At 38.5% G+C, this 25,566-nt stretch overlaps 1 protein-coding gene across 1 annotated transcript in view; it reads right to left on the bottom strand.

The window, feature by feature from the left end:
* The window catches only part of dst (dystonin), an 83,119-nt gene that overhangs the window by 52,714 nt on the left and 4,839 nt on the right, over nt 1-25,566 (bottom strand). The window contains exons 5-22 of the mRNA XM_055227364.1: nt 15,689-15,750; nt 13,186-13,275; nt 12,499-12,597; nt 11,291-11,368; nt 10,489-10,581; nt 4,761-4,927; nt 4,362-4,474; nt 4,182-4,288; nt 3,751-3,870; nt 3,550-3,645; nt 3,328-3,455; nt 1,890-1,983; nt 1,063-1,680; nt 846-974; nt 695-772; nt 446-607; nt 262-366; nt 71-166 (exon numbers count right to left, since the gene is read on the bottom strand). Coding sequence (XP_055083339.1) covers nt 71-166; nt 262-366; nt 446-607; nt 695-772; nt 846-974; nt 1,063-1,680; nt 1,890-1,983; nt 3,328-3,455; nt 3,550-3,645; nt 3,751-3,870; nt 4,182-4,288; nt 4,362-4,474; nt 4,761-4,927; nt 10,489-10,581; nt 11,291-11,368; nt 12,499-12,597; nt 13,186-13,275; nt 15,689-15,750 — 2,435 coding nt within the window. The remainder of the gene's footprint in view (nt 1-70; nt 167-261; nt 367-445; nt 608-694; nt 773-845; nt 975-1,062; nt 1,681-1,889; nt 1,984-3,327; nt 3,456-3,549; nt 3,646-3,750; nt 3,871-4,181; nt 4,289-4,361; nt 4,475-4,760; nt 4,928-10,488; nt 10,582-11,290; nt 11,369-12,498; nt 12,598-13,185; nt 13,276-15,688; nt 15,751-25,566) is intronic.

The following is a 25,566-nucleotide window of genomic DNA, read 5'->3' as shown; positions in this document are numbered from 1 at the left end:
CATACAAGCCTCATTAGGGCCAATATACTGTATTTTACTCACATTTATGAATTAAACAGTAAATATTCACCTCAAAATAAACAGCATTCTCTTTTAAATGCTGTTCCACACAAGCACAGAGCTGTAATATCCAGCTCCACTGTGTCTGCATAGCGGCTCTGTAAGCCTGGAATAGAAAAAAAAGTAAAGTTAATAGTGAATTAAATTACTGAAGTGGAGTCAGGAAGTGTACAATTAGTGCATACATTAAGCTGATCTTACCTCTATTGTGAGCCGGGCAGGGTGGTTCTTGAGTAAAAGCCGATCCGCCTTGTCTTGTACAGACTTGATCACATCCTCCTTGTCATCGAGCTCTCTCATCAGATCCTATTCAAATTCAATATACTTTCATTATAAAGCCAGCGTGTTAAATATCACCACTCGCTGACACAAAATGGTGACTTACAGCATGATAGTCCCTTTTCTTAGAGATATTACTGTTGCGATCACTCCAGTCAAAGGCCACCTCCTCCTCCTCTTTCTCATTGAGCCAGATCAGCTCTTGAGTCGCCTTCGATACAAAGTCGTGCAGGCTTTCTAAGTGACTTTGTCGGTCTCTGGAGGAACTCTGAAAAGTGTAATCAAAAACATCTTCACAAACATGTACAAACACATCTCTACACATTTTATTTTAATCATTTTTGTGTTTACTCACCAATAATCTGTCATACTGTTTGTCAAGTCTGTTTAGTTTTTCTGAATAACTTAGTTTAACGGGTAATGTCATCTGCATCTAAGGGAAAGAAAGAAATTTTAAAGCGTTGTAAAAAAAAAAATGTATCTGCAACCTTTTACAATTTACTTACTTCACCAAGTTTGGCTTCTTTAAGACTAGTCTGAAATTCCTCTATGGCTCTGTGTATGCTCTTGTGGTTATCTAAGGATGTTTCCACACTGGGCAAATCAGAGCCCCACTCTGCGCGATCCAACTGCAGCTATTGAGCCAAAAAAAAGTATATTTTAAACTTAGTGGCAGTGAACTTTCAAAAGACTGAAAAAGTAAATTTCAAACGTGGGTCTGACCTGCATCTCCTCCACCCATGTCAGCAGGTCTTGCACATATTTCATGTTGACCTCGTCTTCTGACATACTTGGATCGGCCAGTGATGATTTCAACAAAGGCTTTCGTATGTGCATCTGTTTAGCATGCCTGAAACCATCTGTGTCCATGCTGCCCCCTCCGCCACTCATAAAGGTCTGGACTGGGGAAGACTGCAGACCTGGGCTTAAGACAGGCGGGAGGCCCGGGGAAAGACATGGGCTAAGGCTAGAGGTGTATGGGGATCCAGGAGTGACCATTCCCCCCGCGGTGAGTCCAGAAGCCAGTGCAGGGGAGGGTATATTTGAAGAAAAGCCTGCGTTTAGACTCTGTGTGATGCCTGAGATCATCATCTTGGTCTGCTCGCTGGTTAAGGTGTGGCCTTTGCTGTACACAGATGAGCACTCGGCTCTCAGGACCAGCAGGTCGTCACGGAGCTTCGAGACTCTCTGAACGAGCTGATCAGCGAAGGGGAACTTTCCATCCAGGAGAATTTGGATGTCCACCACTTGTTGTCGGAGGATGTTCTCGCACTCTAAAAGATAGCTCGCCACCTCAGCTTCATTTAGGAACTGGATACCAGACTCAAGACGTTTGGCATCCTTAAAAAGAATAAAAATAAAAATAATAGAGGGTAAATAGTGGTATAATTCATGAAAAATTTAGAGCACTTTTTATTATTAATGAAGAAACTGATACATTTCATTCATAATCTCCACACAGTATTATAAATATTTTAAATTCTATACATTTTAAATTGTTCAAAACAGACAAAAAATTACAATTAGTCACTTAGTAGCACACTGCTTACCGACTGTAGAGCAGCCTTAGCCAAAGACAGCCTCTCTTCTCCATTGACACAATCCCGCTGGATCCTGTTGGCGATTTGCTGCAACATCTCGAGCCTGTACAAAAATGTCCGGTGAAAATTTGGTACTCACTTCCATCGCCATAAAAAGTGTATACAACCTTACCGAGATCCATAAGCAATATTGTTGTTGAGAAAGACCGAGCTGTTAATTTGCAAAGGTTCGGACAGTGTGTGCAGTGTATCATTGGAGCAAATGCTGTTAAAACTACCGTTGCTTACAGAGGAGAGACTGCTCAAAAAGGCCATGTTTTCCATTGTGTCTCTCTCCTACTCCAAATTATCCTCAGTCAGCTCTTCCATCTTTATCCTCCTTCTACAGCCCATCCCTCTGACTGAGCCTATCCCTGAGCACTGATTGACTTTTATAGTGTCAACAGCAGGTGAAGCGCTCGTCAGGAGGAGCTGAATCTCACCCTGAAAAATATGTGACCCTTGGGGGAAGAAAAATGAACTGGCAGGCTGAGACAGTGCACCTTTATTAGGAATGAGACAAGTGAGTTACTATCGGACTGCCAGTTATCTCGGGGATTTCATGAAACGATGTGAAAACTTGGCAACTCTTATGTCACCAGTAAAGTTCAAATAAACAACCAATATCCTGTTTTAGCTAGAGCCGCAGCTATTCGAAAGAGGTCACAAATCAGTGGATGTTTTGCCAAAAATGTATTCCTGGAGAAGAAGTAAGAACCCATCCATGCACACATTGATACACCAGTGTAAACAGACACTGGGGGCAATGTGGGTTAAGTGTCTTGCCCAAGGACATAATGACAGTATTCATTTAAGGTAGCTAGAATCACACCGCCAACCTGTACGTCAGTGGATTTGACTGCTCTACCAATGATGTATTTATATGAAAATCACTGCACACAAGGCAATAGACTTATTTCAATGGACAGGAAGGTGAAAAATATTAGACATGTCCAATAAAATGAAAACTATCACAACACAATTTTTACACTATTTTGAAAAATTAAACTAAACACTATGTTGCAGTTTGTCATTGGTTAAGTTTTAAGCCAGACCATGGAAAGTACCACATTTACTAGACTGAATATTACACTGGGTCAAATGAAAGTGATAGTTACATCTCATTTGCTTTAAGTCTCAATGGACACATTAGGTACAGTACAGTGTGATTCATGGGTACACGGTCTATTTGAAGCGATCTCTGCTGATTCATGCAGCATTAAGCTCTGTTACCCACATCCGAAAGATCAACTTACACTCTTAAAAACCACCATTCACTCCTCAATGGTTTTGTGTGACCAACTATCACCATCATTATAAAGCAATTATAAGCAGTGTTCAGATTACAATCACCTCAGGACAAAAGCTTTCTCTATGTACTTTCACTGCAGTCATTTTAAATACATACCTCTCTAGCTCAGGCCGTAGGCTCTTCTCTCTCTCCAGCATTGCAACGATTAATTTGCCCCATTCCTTCTCGATATCGTTGGGGTGGTGCCCTGGGGGTAACTGGATACGTCCAAACTCTATCCACACCTGTCCCCACAAACAAAGTACAAGAAAAGTGTTTAGACATTGATCGTGCCGCTAAAACTAAACATGCAACGATAGGAGGAAATAGTGTCTTCACCTCAAGCATTTGATATAAGTTTTGAATTTTTGCCTTTTCTATTTCCTTTATGGGGATTTCATTGTCCTTAAACTGAAGATATTGTGTATAAAGTGCCTGTAAAAGAAAATACAGGTTACAAAAGCAAGCCAAAATGTACATTATATGCATGAAAACAAATAAAAAATCTATTTCTATTTTTATTAGCATTAAACAGCTTACTTTAAGTTCAGCAGGACTGTTGGGGAATGCTCTGTCGTTCATTACTGCCACATTATGTTTGATCCATTGGCTGAGGTATTTTATCATGTTCTGGTATTCAACCCATTTTATGTCCACATCCTGTATAAAAAAAAGATATTACATAAGTTACTCTCTTTCTGATTGGTGTTCCAATCTAAATACACAAACGTTTTAAAATGTAAACATAAATCCACTGATTTGTAAGCATCATAATCAACATTTTTTTAAACAACAGAACAAAAACACCAAGAACGTAAGCAACAATAGGACAAACAGACAAATAGTTTATTCTAAATGTAATGGTTCTTAGGTGATACTGATAAAAATACATTTAGTACATTACTGCGCTGATTTGTAATGTACAGTGTCCTAACATTCATTTTGTTCAGATGATTTAACCAGTCACTCACATTAGGGCTGATTCCATCGACACCATCAGGGACTTTGGGGAAGGCATCGTACAAAGTGGACACATAGGTGATGACTGACTTCTCATCAGGAGACTGGACGTCTACATCTATTTAGGAAAAATACCAAAAACATAAGAAGCTATGCAATAAAATATTAATTCTACTAGCAATAAATCTTACCTTCAGGGTCTAACAGTCTGGCCACTCCTAGCTGCTCTGCTACACAAAATGCTTGCTCTAAATTTGATCGGTTGGTCTGTGCTGATACACGGCTTATATCGACAAGGTCTGGCCTGGAAAAAGAATGAAAAACACATAACGATAAAACGTTCAGTTTTTTTTGCTTAGGGCCTGAGGAGAAGGGGCTGTGTTGTAAAACTAGGCCCTTTTGCAGGACACACAGTGAGAAATAGCCAGTTGGCTGCAGATTTGTAGCATTGACAGTAGAAATATATTATTACTGTATGTATGGACAAGCAATCATTTCCCCATCAATATACAGGGGTCACTAAGTGCAGATGCAGAGTAAGATTCAGTCAACAACATTTGGGTAAAACATGAATTATAAATTTTTGTTACCTGTATTTGTGAATAATGGCATTAAATAGTCTTCCGTCCCGCCAGGAGGTTGTGAAGTTATCACATCGTACGCCCACATAGCCCTCTGTCATCTGCTTGGACCAGAACAGAAGACGCTCCTTGGCTGTCATGTCCTCGGACTCCCCGGTCACATGGATTTCCGAGATCTTTACAAGAAGAAAGAATGGACTTATGTAATATGATTTTGATAACCAAATCTATGTATTTCAAAAAGTTATTACTGTTAAGTTCAGGTATGCAGTACAAAGAATCTTCAGTGTATTAGGGATCACTCCAAGGTCTATTAGTGCAAGTTTCAACAGATACAAACTTTAAATCACTGCTATGGCCCTGCACAACTTAAACTGAACCAAACAGGCTCTGTGCACAGCAGCATGGTAGTGAGCTCACTGTGTCTCAAAAATAACAGTCACTTTTATTAAAATTTTAAACATAAAATACATATTCTTATATGTAGAGTATTTCAGTTTGTGGTGTTTTCTTTTAGTGCCTCAACATTAGCATTAGTGTTAGCATTGAGATAAAAACATGCCTCTTTCTAAACACTGTTCTCCATTGAAGTATTCTTTTTATTTGTGTAGTGTTTAACATGTTGTCAGTGACATCCAACCGCAGCTCCCTGTCCACTGCCTTATCTTTAAATATTTATAAACTTTAGCGTGAATCAGCAAAAAAACTGACAGAGAAGAGCTGCAATTGGACAGGGAGTAGTGACAATAACAGTGAGGTTGCTGTGCGCAGCTGTGCCCAGAGCCAATTAGAATATCTAAGAGTCTGTGATTTTGTCTCAGAAGTAAAAACACATAATAATAACATTTGGCACCAGTCGATGTAGGTAAATGTAATTGTCCTCATTTCAGAAGTCTATATATATACTGTAGCGTTCTGGTGTAAGGAAACCACATTTTTCTGGTTGTTTATTTTCTGAACACAAGGGCTACTGTAGGCTGCAACTCTCGCCAAAACAATAGCAAAACAGCTGCAGTCTCAACTGTTAGAGCCGGTCTCCAAAACAGTGTTATGCTTTCTTAACCCTAAATCTTTACTTGTATTGTTATGGATCTCTTTGACCTAACCTTCATAATACCATCTGTTGTTATGCGCGGGTGTATCTCATGTCTGTGCGTCCAGTCGCCTCCAGTCACTTGGACTAGACTAAACAGGTATGATTGTTCTGATGGTATAAATACACTATGTATTTTCATTTGTCAGCTGAGAGCGAGACAACACTATTAGGGACAACAGCTCTTTGACGATCGTGCGCACAACTGACTCAATAAACCAGACTTTTTTTTTTAATTTAGGACAACTTCTCTGTTATTTTATATTATTAAGGTTTTTACTATTAGAAATTCCACAACAACAGTATCTGAACCGTCACATTAACTTGCCAGCATAGCAACTAAGCGCCACACACAAAAGCATTTACATTAACAACACATAAAAACAGTTACAAGAACAACAAAAGGTGTCATCTCTGAAATAAACACAAAATATCAGATTAGGGTTACCACTTATAGTTAGATCAAATCAGAAAGCGGGGGCCAAAGCTAAAGAATATCAGCTTCACAGAGAGTCCAGCCATTTGTTTGTACTCCAAAGGGTTAATAAAGATCTTCAGTTTTAAGTGGGGGTCATTTTAGTCAGGCAATTTATGGAAGATCACCAATAAGTGTAAGGCGTGAACAAAACAATCCATAAGATAAGGCAATCAGCCCAGTAATGATAACAACCCACAAACCTCAACAACAACAGAAATATATAGCAACAGCTTATGTGATGCAAACTCTACCACCACAGTCACTAACCCACCAGAATGAATCAGGCCTGTGCTGTCTATAAATATGTATATCTTGGTTTACCTCGGCCGGAGTGGAGATACACTTGGCAGCATTAGGGGTTGGCTCTGTGATACCAGAGCAGGTGTGGGGCCTGTGCCTCCTCCTCCGGTGTACTTGAGAGTCACATATAATTTTGGCGAATGTGTCCTCGGCGCCCGCTCTGTGGCAGCCCCCCTGAGTGTGTAACATGTGCTCCACCGCTCCAAAGCTCACCGCCCTCCGGAGCTGGCGTTGGAGCAGTTTCTTCACCAGCAGACCGTCTTTGGCTGAGCGCTGACTCAAACTTCTGTTCACATGATGGAGCTTTTTTTCAACACTCAATCTGGAGCCTTCGCTTTCATCGTCATCACTATCGTCTTCATCGTCATCTTCAGGTTTGGCCAGAGGAGCCTTTTTAGACATGGTGTCTGGTGTTTGGATGACACGTGGATTCTTAGAGATTATAACGGGTAGCTCTCCGATCCAGCCCCCCCTGCCGATGCTGTCCTGCTGAGACACAGGATTGTTGACCTCTGATGGCTCCTCAGGCTCAACATGGATCTCCACACAGCTCTCCTCAATATTATCCCAAGGCCTGGCACTATTACTGATATCTCCATTAGTGCTAGCGCCACTTACTGCCCTCCTGGGAGAGTCCACCGCCGCAAACTCTTCAGTTTTTCTCTTTTTCCTCTGAAAGTACCGACGCCCTTTCAAGTCCTTGGATTCAGGGCTGAGTGGAGCCTTTCTGGGATCCACATAAGCTTCCTCCTTTGGTACACGCACACAACCACATACATTTCCCATAACTGTCAAAGCTCTCTATCCTCTTCTTCGACATGTGGCAGATACATTCAGGCTAATATCCAATGAGCTATAGTTTATCAAAAGAACCTTTATCCCAAAGATAGTCCGCCATGTTCAAAGCCGGCTGGCACTGTGACAAAACGCAATGACCCGGTTGTAGTCGGCATAAACTTCACTCAGGAGCAGGGCTGACTTTTCCTTCAGCTTACTCTTGTTCACAGGCTCCTCGCTCACTCACTTAGGTCTCTACTGACACCGGAATCCATTCTGACCTTTGGAACATTTCTCCACATTGCTAATCCAGCATAAACACCATAAACGCACACACAGAGACACAGCCCACGTGCTCACTGTTCACAGCTGAGAAGGAATGACAAAGGCTTGTGCACCGACCTGTTTGGGACTGGCTAGTCTGCAGTGTAAATATGGGCAGCGACGCCAGAATTTAGCTAACACACCAATAGCTAGCACACTATCACATCTGAGGGTGAGGACAAGTGTAAACAGTGTGGTTTGGGCTGATCACAGCTATTATACTGTAAAAAAATGGTCTCAGCAGATTTGGCGCTGGCTAATACAATCCAAACACAGTGCCAACCGGATCCAAAACCTTAAGTCAACAGCTGTGGTGAATACGAGTAGAACAGAGACATTCTTTCACTTTGCTTATTCACTTTGCATGAATCAAACTATAAACAACAGGCTGAGGTTTATACTAACTAAGGCTGCATTCACACTTGTCCTGGTTTGGTCCAGATGTTAGCCTAGTTTAGTTCTGGTGTAGACTTGGTTTGGTTCTGTTCTAGTCCTGGTTTAGTCTTGGTGTAGTCCAGGTTTAGGTCCAGGCTTATTCCCCAGTTTGATCCCAGTTTTAATGTGGTGTGTGAGGTGTGAATGTACCGTTACACGTAACTATCTAAATGGGTGGCACCATTAAAAAGTCCATTGCATTAGATAAGATAATAGGTTTTATTATGTATAATTATAAGCAACAAGAAAAAATGTTAGATTCTATAAATATGTTGTTATTATGTTAATAACTAAATGCGTTTGTAATCTGGTGAAGCAGAAAAAATGTGTCCAGTAGCCTAATTGTTTTCTAAATGTCACAATGACAGAAAGCAAATGTCATTGCAAAGACTGATATTGCCTGGGTCACAGATTATATCTAAGGTTAAACAGGATCCAAAAGATTACAAAATCAAGTGAGTGCTGAGCAAACATGGGAAAGAATCAGAGCCCAGGCCAGTACCAAGTTCCACACTGGATTCACACAATTATTCAACAAGACATTCATAAAGATAACGATATATGCTACATATACATGCTACTATACACAATACATCAAAGGAATTGCGTAGCTCGCACGTAAACATGGCAACAAGCCAAAAACAAACCACTGTCAACAAGACTGCTGACATTCCTATAAACATTTCTCTGGGACTCATTATTCCACAAGTCATTTTCCTTCTGTCAGAGCAGATTAAAGATTTGTATTTGTATTTGTAGACTTTATAGTCCATGCTCTGGAGAGCAGCTTTAGTGTCAGTCTGATCCACTCTCACTGTGTGACGGAGAGCTTCTGTAGGTCTTTTCTTCCTGCTGCTGTCAGACTGTACAATAAACACTGCCCATATGCTGCACTATACATAACCATAATCACAACCACTCACTGTAGATTTATTTTACTGGCACAATGTTGTGTTAGATTTTATGGCCATCCTTAATTCTATTAATATTTTTTTTATCTTGATTTTGCTTACGTGTTTCCTATTCTCCTGCTGTTATTGAACTTTCCATTGCAACACAGCAATTTCCCCATTATGGGACAAATAAAAGGTCATCTTATCTTAATGTGTCCAGCATTTGACCCATCATTCAACCCACCCTTCTGAGTAAAATGTCACAAGCAAGCTGTGGTCCCAAGCAAAAGCAATGTTGATAATGTGATTGTTTTTATACAATATACGGCGGGTAATGTAATAACTGGACTACTGTATATGATAAAAGGAGCCTTAAGCAAAGTAAAAACAGTATTTGACCTCTGATTGAACTGTGCTAGTCTTTCATAACACCTTAGGCACAGCTCTTGGTATAAAATAGGGTAACATAAAGACTTGTCACTCCTCTGTCGGGGCAGATCTGATCTTATAAAAAGCCAACGTGGACAGAGCAGCATATTTGTGGTGCGGTGCCTCTCCTCCAAATGTCATGATGAAACAGGCCCGGTACTGCCCCATTAAGAGCTGCAGGGTTTGCGTGAGACAGACAGCGGCAGGTGTGCACCAACGCTACCTGTCAGCGTCCCAGTCCAGCCTAAATTATATTAGCTCCATCTGACATTCATTATTATATCATAGCCAACAGTTAGTCAAATATAGGCAGAAATACTCAAAGAGCTCCCTCTCATTGCAACTTTAGAATGAGAAAACAGCATCAAGTTTAGGGATATTACATAACATTTTGTGTCAGAATTGTGGTATAAAGGGGACAGTCAAGACAATTTCACTTCAATTAGGTCTTATATCAGCATTTAACATTAAAATAAACAGATCAGAACAAATAAAAATTCCATTTGCTGTGCCTCAAATACATTAGAAATAAATGAACACCCAATAAAGTGCTTTCTGTTAAAATCTGTCCCAATCACAAAATCAGACATAATGTATATAAAACGTAAGCTGTCAGAACCTGCTTTATAATGCACCCCCCTTTAGTTCAAATGATGTGATCAAACCTCTTACATCATTCATGCACTTATGTGGTGCAGCTTTGACCCCTTGTGGCTAAAAGTAGAAACTCCATTAAGAAACCGCCTCGGAAGAAACATGTGACATTCACCTAAATATAACTTCACAGAACATAACAAACTAGCAGCTTGCACCGTCAAGTACACTCAAAACATACTGTGGTACATGCTGGGTATAAGTCGTAAGTTTAAAAGTGTTTAGCTGTGAAGAAGTAATTATTGGAGTACTGATTATTTGAAAGCCATAATAAAAAAAAGCTCTTTCAATGATCTAATAATAATTCAAATCTAATAATGCTCAAATAACAACATGATGAAGAGTGGGTCTCACCTGAAAGTGCAGAATTATGGTCCATATCAACCCCAGAGTCAGTTTGGGGTTACCGTCTGTGATGTCATCGTTTCTTATATTTACAAGTTTGACCTGGCAAATTTAAAGCATTTCATTAGAAGACACTAATAATTATATTGCACATAATACTGCAAAAATGTTTATTCATAATAGGTGTCATTATTTATGTACTTAGCCCAACAAAAACATGCATATTTAATTTCTAAATTCTGTTACAAATATATGATTGAATTCTGATGCTGACCACAAGATGGAGCAATAGCCATCGTGACAATATTTACAGAGGCAACAGTAAAATCATTAGGATTATTAAGATTATTAGGATCAAATGTTATTCATGGCTCATTGAACGCACATAAAACACTGCACTGTACTGTGAGTATAACAAAAATATTTTTCATATCATTAAATAATAATTAAGTGGTTGGATGAAATACAGTCTTGTTTATTCACCTGTAATTTGGAATCAGATATTCACAGCTTCATTTTAAACCAATATTATTATTAATGTTACAACAAGAAATACCCAAAGCTAAACAAGAGAACAGCTCATTTGTTTCATATGAGAGCCCTTTGTCTTGGCCTGTTACGTCACATCTGGCTACAGTGCCACCCGTGGGCCTTATCCAGCCTCCCTGTGGTGGGGGAGGGGAGCGCTCCTCCAAAACCAGTACAACTGGGATTTAGGTTAAGAAAAGACTCACATAGGATGTACAGGCTATAGCTGAGGATTTTATCAATACATCTCTTAAAAAATCCTATTCACTGTGAAAATGCTCACCTGCCGCCTCTTTAAATAGTCCAGTGCAATTTGTACATTCTGGAGTCTGTGGAAGCGCATCCTCCCTCGCTCTCGAGGCTGTGGACAGAGGCAGGGACAGGCCCATGAATCCCTGGTCTCTTACAGGGGCAGGAAATGGTTAGTAACATTTTGGACATGCTCTCTGAGTCTTACCCAGTGACCTGTGAAGTTAGATTCAAACATATAAACCAGTGAACACAAGTGGTTTGATAATTAACCTCAACAGACTATTTTACTACATTCCCTTTTCAAGTAATTTACAGTGAATATAAAATCATGTGTAATGTAATGTAAAGAGTAATGAGATGGCTGATGTCTAAACTAGCCAGGCCAAGCTGCAGCAGTTAATTAGCTGCATTAGCCATCACAGAGCTGAACATGAATGACTCCGCTCTACTACAGACTGGCAAAGCAACGGAAATAACTTCATTCAAAGCATCTAATTTCATTTAGATTTGATGAATAAATGAATGTCTAAAATGATCAGATGTGAAACAAACATGAACTTTTGAGGCAATCTGAGCAAGATGACTCAGCGGGCAAGTCATGAGCCTGTACAAACAGTAACATTTATTTTGCTTCAGGGACTGTTTTCAGCCTGGGATGTTTTTTTTGGGGGGGGAAGTGTGTTTTCAAAATAAAAGCTTGACTAAAAATAAAAATAAAACCCGAAACTCCTAAAAAGCAAAATCACTGACAATCATCTAGTATTTTGGACTCATAGACTGTATACATAAATGGACATAGCTGCCGCATTATAAATAGGAAGCGATCGTGGGCGCACTTCCTGCTACGTCGGTTTCAATTCACTTTATATTGAATTGCTGCAGTGAGCCTCATCATTTTAGTCTGCTATTTTCTCCGTAACTCAAGATATGAACATTAATAACAAACAAATCAGGCACCTTTTTTTCCTGACAGTGTTGCTAAGCGCCTGCTCCCTGCTAAAACATCGTTGTGGGCGGGAAGTCGCGGTCGTAATTCAAAATATTGCTCTCCAAATTCGCCCCTCTAACTTCTAGCCTTCCTTTGACTGGAGCCGAACGCTATGGGAGACGTCACACTCACTTAGTCCACTTCTTTATACAGTCTATGGTTGGATTACTGCACTACCAGACGTGTGTCCCATTATGTGAGCACTACAGGCGGTGTATTAGTTGTAGGGGTGTGGAGGGCGCCACACGTACCCCCTTATCATCATCCACTGTGTCTCCATGCTGCTCAACCGCACATGCGTCTGTCCCACTCACCAACCGCAACGTCTTCAGAAAATCACGCTCCCTTGGCTTATCATCACAAGGAAAACATGGGGAAGAGGGGAGATAGGGATAGACAATGGGCAAATCAAAGGAAGTCAGACAATGGAGAGAACAAAAAAACAACATAATGAAGGAGAGGAGGAGGAGAAGAGCAGTGATAGAAAGACAGGAAGAGAGAGAGACAGCTATAAAGACGATGGAGGTTAGTTACACAGGGGGAGGGCACTGCAGGGACTGGATCTTTAGGACTACATGCGATTGAATGTGTCGCTCTATAAGCAAAATTATGTAACAGAACTGAGATGAAAAACTACGCCAAGCCAACTTTAGCAGTATGTAAAAGTATGCATGTTAGGGTTAAGTGTGGTGTAAATTAATTAATGCAAAAAGACAATCTGAACGAATTAAATAAATATATAAATGTTACTTAGTAGTTGTGTGTTATCCCTGGCCTGACCTGTGTTTAGATTGTTTGTGTGTTGCAACCTGACATTTTAACTTTTGTTTAATTTCATTTGCCAAACCCTCCTGGCACACCTGGCTATAACAAAAAAGTGATAAGGTTTAAATCAATGGCTTATTGGTGACTAAACCAGACTGATCTCATTTACTCACCAGTGTGTCTCCAGACAGGACCTCCAGCAGTGAGATCAGGTTATGTCCATCTCGTAGGTCTTCGTAAAGGTCATTTATGTGCTTTCGGACCTACAAACAAAAAAAAAAAAAAAAAAAAAAAAACACAACACAATTTTAGTCTGGAGTAGAATAAATTAAAATTAGGTTTAAGTTGTGTTTCTAATTTGATGCAATGTTGGCGATATTATTAAGTACATTCCTTAAAGGGTCCATAATACGCAATTTTCTGATTTATGCTATAATGTTGTTTCCTTATAGTTGTGTTTTGTGTCATTCACACATGTTTAACACACACACCTGCATATTTAGGCTGAGTTATTCTCTCTATTCCACCTTGTGATGTCATGTGGTAATACAGGAAGTGCTAAAATGGCCAGTCTCTACTGAATTAGAAGGTAGCTGTTAACTTGAAAACTTCTGCTTCATGGCATCACAAGGTCAAACAGAGCATTTTGAGTAAAAATAAAAAAAAAATAAAGTGTTACTCAAACATGTGTGAGTGAAACAAAACACAACTCCAGGCATGTTTTTGAGGAGGTACCATCATTATAACATGGCTTACAGCATATATCACAAGAGTCAATTCTGTGCAATATAGGAGCTTTGAATTTCTTTTCAACTTGAGCTGTGTCTTTTTGTGTGTCAAAGGTCACTGGAGCGAGATAATCATATTTGACACCTTGTTTGAGAGCACCCACTGTGTGTAGATTCTCCTCTGACAGGTCCTTATGCCCCATAGAGCACCTCTAAACTCACTGTCCTCCTCTCATTGACCTGCTTTCACACAAGGCTCTCTCGCTGTAATCCCAGAGAGTGGCTGCAGCTGTGGACCCAAAATAGACCTGTGCCCCCCTCGTGTTATTGGGTCAGCCGGGCAGATACCAACTATTACTCAGCACCTTCAAATACAATTCGGGAGTAAGAACTTTTGCATTTCCCCAAGTCTATTGAATTTTGTGCTATGCGTTTGAAAAATGTGTAGAGCTGTTATTGGTGGCCTTGTTTCCCATTAGCAGGAGTGAGTAAGCTAGTTATTTGCCTGTACTTGTATACATTGGCTGATTACTATTGCTTGTGGTCTTGTGAGTTCAATTTGGATCAGATATCATAGAGATATTTAACGGGATAATAGCTTTGCCAGCACCAGGTCATGCCCTCTTTAGTCAACTGCAGCTGCACAGTGTGAACATGAATTTATTGGCAACCGGCGGAGAAAAATTATACAACAGCATTTAGTCATTTTCAGAATGTTCCACAGTATGGCGTTAAATGTGTCTATTTTCAAGGAGACAAGCAGATGACATCACCAGGCCGAGTTACAGGGCAGATGAGAGGTGACAATAAGAATACATGTTTTTCAAGGCGTTTTTGAGCAATATCTAACATCTAATTGAATAAATGTAAGATAGATAATTTAATGTCATACTTTGGAACATTTCAGACCATGCAATAACATCTCCATGGAAACAAACGGGTAACAAATCCTTAGATGAATAATATGTCTGAAATATATTACTCTCTTAAGCTAAAAGACTCACTTGACTGTATCATCTTTATCATTATGAACATACACAATGGACTCAGACTTGAACTTTAACAGTCACATCAATCAATAATACCTTTTTGCAATCTAAAAATATTGCAAAACTCAAAAGTATACTGTCTTCACTGGCCTCTCCAAAGAAACAGTAAGACAGCTGTAGTACATCCAGAACACTGCCGCTCGGGTCCTGACTAGAACCAGGAAGTACAAGCACATAGGTCTCGTTTTAGGACTTCAGGAACCGGCCTCGTGCTGGTGCCTAAAGTCAGTCAGATGTGAGACAGGCCTCTACTTTGACAATGTTTAAATCCAGGCTCAAAGCTGTTTAACTGTGCATGTGACTGAAAGGTTTTTATTATGCACTTTGATGTTTAGTTATGCTTTGATTTGTTTGTATTGTGATTGTAAAGCACTTTGAATTACTTTGTGTATGACTTGTGCTATACAAATAGCCTTGCCTAAAAGGTGATTATAAAATAATGTTAATTTGATGGAGTATGGCCTCGTGCCAGTTTTAAATAACTACATTGTACGTTTTAAATGGTTTTATTTACACTGGCATTTTGAAATGCACAAGCTGAATCCTGTCTTTCAGATGAAATGGTGAGTTTAATCACTCACATAGATGAAAGTCGATAAGATTCACACATTTCTTGAGTCAACATAAATGTACTTATAGCAGCAGCAGAGTGTGACCACATGCCATGGTACATCGCCCTTAATCAGATTGAATAATATCTGCAGGCAAACTGAGCAAGTCTAGACCCAATGTGGAAAAAAAGTGTTTTAAAAGCAAATACTACATGCCCGCTTCTGTTTATGTAGATACTGTAATATTCAATCCACACCCTGAAATATGTAGTTACTGAATAAATAAACACAGAAAAACCTTGACCTAGTTTTTCAAATAGCCTTTAGTGAAAACATTGATTATCATACCTTCACCAGGTGTTGATTTATCCATTTTGTAAAGGTCTTCTTCTGTACTCTGTCTCTTTCATCTGTTGAAAAAGAAAATTATGTTTTAAACACTAAAGACGCCATTGGACCATCCTAACACACTGGGCTACTATGTTCACTATTCAGACATACACATTATTTTCATTCTTAATAATGCAACATTATAACTGTATAACATTTTTAAGATGCTGGTGGAGGACTCGCTACCTGCTTGTCACCAAGGAGATTGTTGTGTCTGAAATGTTCCACAGTATGGCAATAAACAATAAATGTATCTCTCATGTATTTATTTAAATGTGTGTTTGTTATAGGACAAAAATGCTGAAAACAATTTGTTCCAATTGTTGAATAGGTTTAATGCCATACTATGGAACATTCCAAGCAGTAGCAATAGCAATAGCATATGTAGACAAGCTAGTGGTGGACCCTCCACCAGAAACAACACATAGTGCATCTTTAAATGGTTGTTGTGTAGTAGATGTAGCTGCACACTCAGAAACCATGAAAGCATCACTCTCACTGATGATCATGTTTAAGACTAAACATGTTGACACAGACATTGTGTTACATTATGTCACATTACTCTGTTACTTACAATACCCATGCAAGTTATGTATTTATACAGTTCAGCAGATTTGTAATAAAGTCAAAAAGTCAAAGTTCAAAGGTAAATGCTTTCCATTGACTCACAAAACCCTCCAACTAACATTTTTCCTTTTTCTTCTTCACCCAAACTGAAATTGATTTGGCTCAAACATTTGGAACAAAAACAATAATGTAATGTCACATTCAACAAGTCACAATATGTCTGAGAAGGAGCTGAATGATGCCAATAGTTCCACTCCTTAACAACAATTTGTTGATTATCAACACATTTTACATAAACAATCTGTACACTATCGCAGGTTAACAGAATACTTTGCTAACAGAATGCTAACAGAGTGCTCTCAAAAAACAAAATAGCAAAAATACAGACATGTCTTGAAAATGTCATTCAAAACCCAAATTGCAATGCAAGCCCAAGATAGAACACAATGAACTCAATGACAGTAATTCATTTGAAACCACCACAGCATCAAGGTAACCACTTTATAATTTACACATCCTAAGCCAAATACTCCTGCTACAGCAACATCTGACCACATGCATGACTCAGTGTCGGACTACAACACAGCAGCCTTTCTTTCTCTTCAATAATGATGCTAGGATACCAGGCTAAAGCCCAAAGTAATTCAAATAATACAGACCTAAGCAGCTCATGAGGGTCACCAGGTGAGCTCTGAAATCCCTCTCCACCAGCAGCACCTCCTTCATTGTCCACAACACACTTATAGTCCAGTCAATGTCAGAAATACAGATGTGAACAACTGGATTCTGAGACAGTCCCGTCGCTCTGTTTCGCCTGGCAGCCTCTGGGGCAACTCTCACTCTCTTTCTCAGGAGCGAGTCCTGTCAGGTTTTCCATGGCTACTGTCTATTTAGAGTTTCAATTCACGGTTTATCCAGCCTCAGAAAACCACAGAAATACAAAATACACATGGGGAACTTTTAAGGATACTGTCAAGTCTCCTAGATGGGCTTGATAGTTTGGATTGTGCAAACCTGCAATGACTTCAAATAACCGGGAAGCAGTTATCATCTACATCCTGTATGTGCCAAGCAATATGATATGTTATTATACAAAATTGTAAGTCATTAGAACAACATCAAACAGCTTAACAATATATTTATGGAATACACAAGCAAAAGTTGTAGTTTATGTATGAATAACAGTAATAGATGTTTAGACGATGCAATGAAGAGAGTGTGACCTTTTTCATACTGTTAAACTCTATCTAAAAATCCGTTTAATAATGCCAAGACTTGAGATTCCTTTGTATTCTCTCTGGGCTGTTTGATTTAGTTCATCTAAAAATAGTGGCAATACAAGAGAGAGTATAAAAGTGGGCTGGTTTGTCTAACGTTTCATTTTTCAAAGTCCATCAGTATAATATTAAACTGTAGTATGCACTGTGTATCTAGTTGTAATCATTAAGCTGGTAGTAATTCTGAGTTTATAAAGGTTATTTTCATTATCTAGAGACTGTCTAGACTTAATCTACATGAAATATTGTACTGTATTTGCTTTCCATTATAACTTGTGCACAACATACTCTGCAAAATGTCTTTATTATTTTGGGTCATTTCTCACTCTTCATATGGAAAGGTACCACGACTGAAGCTGTTTTCTTTCTTGCTGTGAGTGCATTGCTGAATCATCACAGTATAACGTCTTTTCAGACCATGTATCTGGCTCCAGCAGCACAAATTTACCTGTAGAGGAAGCCCATTACTATAGATTAGTGGATCAATATTCCGAGAAACAGTTCTTTTGTTCCCTCGTCTGGCTGGAGTCTGCTTATTATGGGACTTTACATTTACAGCCTGCGTGCATCAGAGAAAACATAAAAAAGACAGAGATCATTACAGGGAAGCTGATAACTGTCTGCAAACTAAGAGAGAAATATTGTGGCTCCCTCTTGAGGAGAGAGAATTTACTGTTGCCTGTGTCGAATCTAATGTTTTATCTTTACTTTCCAGTGACAGCTCGTCTAAGAAACACTAAGGGTGAATTGACAATCCGCCATTGATCAGTCTGTGATCAATAAACATCAAGTGAGTCTGTGTAAATGTTCAGGAAAACCAGAGTGAGTCTGCTGTATGTGGCATGTCAGTGTCTAAAGCAACTTGTGCAATAGTGACTTAATGTTTGAGTGAGCACAAAAACATACACATGGGCTGCGGCCGAAATGTATTACATAGAATTACGTACTGCCAAAACAAGCAGAATAGTTATTTGCATTATTTTTTGAGTTTTGTGATACAGTTTCTAAAAGTGTTGTAGATTTGACAATGACAAGCATTTAAAAAAATAAAATGTGTTCTTTCCCATTTACACCATCTCTGTACTTGATTGGAACAATAAATGTACCGGTAATCTTAATTAATGGCTGAATTAAAAGTAAAGACACATGTTATCTCTATCAGAGGTCATTAGTCAGTCAGACCCCTGCCCTGTGGTACTGGCAGTGTGTGAGGTATATAGGTGCTAAGTGGGAGTTTGTGGCAGTAGTCAAACAGACAGGCAGCTCCTAAGCCACTTATTTGAGGACTTCAGCAAAGCACATGTGCAAGTCTAAAAATAGCACCAACCCCAAACTATGTCGTCCAGCAACAGCAACTGAATCTGTGCCACTGAGGTGCAAGTCACCCTCCACATACTGACGACTAGTGCTCTCATGATATTAACATTCCAAACACAAGAAAAGGCTCGTCCACATCAATACAACTATTTTTTTTGTACAATGTAATGTAATTTTCAACACATTTTTTGATGTGGTCTTCTACTAGTTCAGATAAACATCAAGACAATTCTACAACTATTCAGGAAAGTTCTTGTTCACATGTATCTAATTGTGATATTAGTTTTAATATCGATTAGTGACCACACATGATGTTTTGACAGTTTCATTATAGCCTCCAATATTGGTAATAACTGAAGACTCATCACATTTGCTGTTTAATTAAAATTGTAATATGACCCGTAGGTAGGCCTGTCACAATATTGACTATATCGACTTATTCAATATATGAAAGCTGGAACAATATAATATGGATGGTGTGCATATTTTTATAGTATTTTAGTGAGTTTTTGATGTAACATTGTAAGATTTGAGCTGTAGAACGATGAAAAACTAACTTCCAGGACTAATTATTGGTTCAATCTGTTCTGCTCATGCTTTTAATGATACCATATTTTTTAAAATGGTTTACATTTTACTTTTATCCTGCTTTATTTTTTATTGTGTCAGTGCCATAAAGTAGTTCCAATGTTATCGTTTTATCATAAAGTTCCTCTGTAGCGACATAACACGCTTCAAAATGTGTTATGTGACAGTTCTGCCCATAGGCTACATATTTATTCCACTGAAATCCTTGTATGTTCCACAAAATGTTAAACTATTTTTTCTTGGTGACTGGTTCATACAGCCAAAGCATCCACGCAGAGCACAGAAGAGTCAGAAAGTTGCAGTAATCAAACCCCAGCCAAGCTAATCCTCTTGACCTGGAGGAGTGAAATCAAAAACACATAATACGTTAAGTAAAGCTTGCAGCCTTAAAACCAATGACAAGGACGTGCTAAAAATTCTTGTCAAACTGCTCTCATTTCACCACTATGTGTCACAAGCCGTAAGTGAACATGGGTCTGTGTTTAATTAAAGGTCTGTGTAACAAGTAATATTACACACGACCCACCAATACACTGTTAAATCTGATACTGATAACAAAATTCGCTCGTACTACAAACTGTTTCATGAATACATAAACTGCAAACATATGCGTTGAATGCGTTACATTATCATAACAGATATCACAAAATAAAACACAGAAGTTATGTAACAAATCATTACATAAGTATCTGCATAGTAACAATATTGATTTGCCTCGCCCTTACATCTGTTATTTTATTACAACCTCACAAACTGAATGTTGAAGGTCATCTGAAATCCAGCAATGACTAAGCACAAAATCCCCCAACAGATATTTTTGGACACTAAGATAAAACAGACAAACCGAATAATCTTGTATATTTCTGCCTTTGCTGCACTGAAACAAGGGCAGGGCACTATGCAAAATATGTGACCAGAACAGCTCCATAATTGAAACAGGTTTGGAGCTCCGGAGCAGTCAGTCTGTCGTCAGTGGACCGGATGTGCTGCTTCTGACTTTGAAGTGAATATGAACAAAGAAGTAGTGTGTTATCTTAAACTTTACAATGGGTAAACGTTAGAATTAAAACACAAGACACAAAAGGCAAGTGTTATGCCTTTGATAATGAAAAAAAACAATCTTAATTTAGCAAGAAATAGGCCTGTCATGATGATTACTATATTATTGTTCGATAGACAATAGATGGAACAATCATTTTTGAGGGTCAGTATTTATCGTAGGTAGTTTTTCTTTGCTCTAGTGGGAAGTTTTGGTTATTTTTTTTGTACTATGATAAAATATGAGCTGTAGAAGGTTGACTTTTTTGAGAAAGTTCTGGTTTATAAGGTTGTTCTATTTACTTTATCAGTATATCACACTTCAAACTGTGTTATTGTGACAGGCCAAGCAAAAAGTATCCCATCTTCACCAAGTAAGTAAGCATGATGAGTGAACGCAGTCTGCTTATGTACAAACCAATATAAACACTCACACCCTGACGTCACTCCCCAGTTGTGCAACAGCTAAAACTGACAAAACTTTTCATATCACATGCTTCGACTAAGTTTATCTTAATTATTACAGGTCCAAAAAGCACTTCTCATTTAATTGGCATGTTAAAAAAACAGATAGAGCTGCTCACGCCTTGGCCAGGAACAGCGCAAAGAGAGGAAATGAACTTCCTATACACTGCAGTGAGATTAGTTCAGCATCTGCTTTCATTGAGAGGAACAGGGCGGTGCGACTGAAGTGAGAGAGGCCCGAGTGAGTTAGTCCCGGGACAGCATGACCTCATACAAGAAGAGCTGTGCGGGGCGGGTTGGTCAGGCTTTTCCTGTCACCATGGCAGCAGATAAATACAACAAAATGTGTCATATATAGACAGCAGCACACACACCCACGGGCTCTGTGAGAAACTATAAGTAGGTTTGAAACACACAGCATAGGCAAATTCAGTAATCTTTTTCAAATAACTCATAAATAGCTGATCATTTTAAAGTTGTTCCCTTTTTACTATGCGGTTGGAAATTATTACTTCATCCCAAAATTGAGGTTACTGATGCATGACTCAAATCAATACGTAATCTGTCCTAATCTTGAAACAGTCAAAGGACACAGTGAGAGCAGCGGAGGAGCTGTAAAAGGACACTCAGATGGAGCTTCTTTATTGATTGGATCAATACTCATCTTGGTCATCTAAACCAAAATCAACTCCGTCCATCGAGCTTTTCCTCCTCATTTATACCTCTTTGGGAATAAACCATATTCTTAGTAGGGCAGTGGTTGTGTCTAAATGTCAGAATCAACTAAAAGAACCAACTAAAATTAACCACATAAGATCTTGGTAAAAGCTCACAAACTATTCAGTCTCTCTGTTGTCTGACCATGTATCTCATTCAAACTATTATTATCAAAAAGCAGCATAATTGTCCAAAAATGCAGAATAAACTAACAATTTCTTCCCAAAGCGCCTACTAACTCGATGCATCCCTACTATTTTCTACTGTAGTGCTGCTCAAGATTTTGGTCGACTCAAACTCAACTGGTGGATTAACCGATTCCAGCCCTGACTCTTAACCATCCGAAGAGGTCAACATGTCAAGACCACCTTCCTTAAGTAGCTCCTTGACATTTTGCTCTGAATGAAAAGACAATAGCAGGAGTGCCAGCCAGGAGCATGAAGTTGACACATGAGCAGCTCTGTGGAACTCAGATGAGGCTGGAATAAAAACAAAGTGTCTTTTGTACAGTGTCAGACGTTCCCTGCAGAATGGGACAGAGCGACGCGTGAATGTGTGTATGCCTGTCTCTGTGTGTGTATGTGTGTGTATGCCTGTGTGTGTGTGCTTGTGCATAGGAGCATTTGAATGTGATGAGTGGGCCTTCGACATAATGCAGTGGGGTTGGGTCAGTGCAAACCAGGAGGACAGACAAAGCCTGTGACTGTGCAAAAATACAACGCTCTCTCACACCTCATTATGTCGGTATTACAACTTTCTGTCTGTGTTTTAGAATGAAATTATTAATACTATAACAATATGAATTTGTAAATTTTAAACATAGCTGCAGTGGTGGAGAGTAATTTCAGCTTAACTCAGCAGTTTAAAGTAGTAATACTGTCGAAGGCCATTTAATTTGACTAATGATTAGGCTTTCTAGCTCAACTCTAGCCTTCATACTTTATACAGTATGTGAAAAAATACACACTACTACTCACAATAGCCACATTTAACTAATTCATCTACTCTATATAATTCAGTTTTTTCCTTATCATTGTTTTGTGAAGCATATTTGATCCTGAAAAACCATAATTAAAAAGCATAAATTATTGAATGTTAGCGTTGCATTTAACACTTTGAGATTTTTTGTTTAAGCATCAGGGGACAGATATGTGACCACACCCAAAGATGCACAGGAAACAGATGCAGACTGTATCCCATTATCGGTGATGCCCAGTGAAAACCCCGCCTCTCCAGGAAGTGCTGAATTTAAGAGATGACTAATCCAAAACAACATGGCACATATACACTGCATTTAAATAAATAGGTCTGCCAAGAAATAATCTAGGATTAAAAGGCTAACCTAAAGAAGCCTTAAGGATCAAACTAAAAGACCAAAATCTCTAATACATCAAATCTAATATCAGAGGATAATCTGGTGTTGTGAGCTCAACTGGACGTTTAGGGCTGGGAGGCACAGAAAAAAGACTTCCTTGTATTGATCAATCATTATTTTTGATTTGATTTTGTCTAATAAAAAACAAATAAAAACATCAACATTCATTTCCCTGAACATAAACCATGTCTTCAGTGCCGTTTAACACAAAGCATAATCGCATTTCTCCCTTCAAAGTCTGAAATCTGGTCCAAACTACATGCTTTTACTGAGGTTTGACTGTAGGCGTTTCAACTAAAAAGACCCAACCATATCACTGACGATTAGAAATAACTGGATTTAGGCCTGTCATTATCATTACTATACCTATAACTTAAACAGCTGGAATAATATTTTTCTGGCGTCAATATTTATCGTGTCTACATTTTCTTTGCCCTACTGGTACATTTTTGGTTATTTTTTGACTATATGATAAGATTTGAGCTGTAGGAGGTTGAATAAATAACTTCTATGACTCATTACAGATGCAAACTATGTGATTTGCTCTGCTCTGCTCTTGGGTTATTGTTATAGTTCCAATATTATCGTATGTTGTCTATATTTACTTACAGCAATATATCACACTTCAAAATGTGTTATCGTGACAGTACCATTTAACGCAAAACAGTCGAATTTCTCCCTTCAAAGTCTGAACTCTGCTCCAAACCACATCATTTTACTGACAGCGTTTCAATTAAAAAGACCCAACCATATCACTGACGATTAGAAATGACTGAATCTCTCTAGGCCCATTTATACAACACTAGCCGACCTAAGCCTACCCAGCAGGCTCTACTAGAACACCGTGAAACAGCACTGTAACTTTAACTGTAGGTGCAAACCAAATCACATCTTACACTCATTCCTCAAGTCTACAGTCTTTTGTACGACTTGTATTAAATGTCAGGTATTTGTTAAGTGATTCGGTTAATAGTACCTCATTAGTCTGGTATTTTTACAACCAGAACAAGGAGACAATCACACGTTTGTGCACAATATGAAAACGTTAGACAGCCGCATTTTAATACATACATTATAACACATATAACTAAATGAAAGATGGGGGGTCAATATTTATCGTGGGGACTTTTTCCTTTATACAAGTGGAGACATTTTGGTTATTTTTCTGTTCTATGATAAGATTTGAGCTGCAGAACGTTGAATTATCACCTTCTATGACTCATTATAGAAAGAAACTAACTACTCAATTGCTGCATTCTGTCACTTATTTATTGCAGCTCGTGTGTTATTGTACATTTAGAATACTTTTTGGAGGGATAAATCTGCTTTAAGGTTTGGTTTCAGTATTATCGTTTATCGTCATTATTTACTTCAGCAATATATCGTACTTCAAAATGTGTTATTGTGACAGGGCTAGTAACAATAAGTAAATATAGACTATAAACAATAATACTGAATGCCGTTATACCACTGACACGATTAATCTAAAGCAGGACCCGCCCCCTCAAAAAAAAACACCTACTCTATATGTACAGTATTATTAATAAACATGAGCTGTCAATGAAACACTTAATGAGTCATAGAAGTTATTTATTCTACTTTTTACAGCTCAAATCTAATCATAGAACACAAAAATAACAAAAAGTTCCCCATTAGTATAAAAAGAACAGGATAAATATTGACCCCCCAAAAATAATTGTTCCATCTGCCTCATAAGTCGTAATTATCGTTTGATTTACATAGCTATTCACATACTAAATTTCACTCTTGGTTTCAGCCATCGTGAATAATCTCATGTTATGTTTCTTCTCACAATAATCTCAATCTTAAAATCTGATATTGTGATGTCCCGAGTACAAGTGTATATAACACAACACATCTCATATTGTGTTGGTCTTTCATTTTGATGAGGAGAGGTTCTGTTTTTGTACCATTTTTATACTTATTCACATCACATGGAGAAAAGCCTGGGGCCCATGGCGATCTGTAACTACAAATAACACAACAAGAGACTGCACCTTGGACTTATTTATGATGAAAGAAATGAAATAAAAACACTTTATATGCAATGGGGTTATTTTTTATCAAATGCTTTTCTAAAATGTGTCTGTCTTTGTCTGTTTTTCCAGTGTTTGGACAAACCATTTCCCTATAGTTAAACAGAAAACATCTAGATTGAAAGCTTCATTTAAACAAATAGGTGGTGCTTGTCCTGTTGCTTTATGTTGTGAAAAAGCTAAAAGATACACGTTTTAGATAAGTTCAGTAGAAGTAATGATTAGCTCGGTGCATACCAGGACCACTCCAAAGACACACAATTCAGTTTATATTAACAGAAATGGTGGGTAAAGAGGTGTGTTACTACAGCATAAAATGTCATATCGCATATCGCATCCTGTACAATAAAAAAATGAAATAAAATATAAATAAAACCAAACGATATCTTACCCCTTCTGAGTGGATTCATCATTAAAACCTATTATATGTGATCC

The sequence above is a fragment of the Periophthalmus magnuspinnatus genome, chromosome 15 (genome assembly GCF_009829125.3).
Source record: "Periophthalmus magnuspinnatus isolate fPerMag1 chromosome 15, fPerMag1.2.pri, whole genome shotgun sequence".
Classification (NCBI taxonomy): Eukaryota; Metazoa; Chordata; class Actinopteri; order Gobiiformes; family Gobiidae; genus Periophthalmus; species Periophthalmus magnuspinnatus.
Note: the sequence above shows the minus strand (reverse complement) of the source record. Positions and strands in the feature narration are given on the sequence as shown.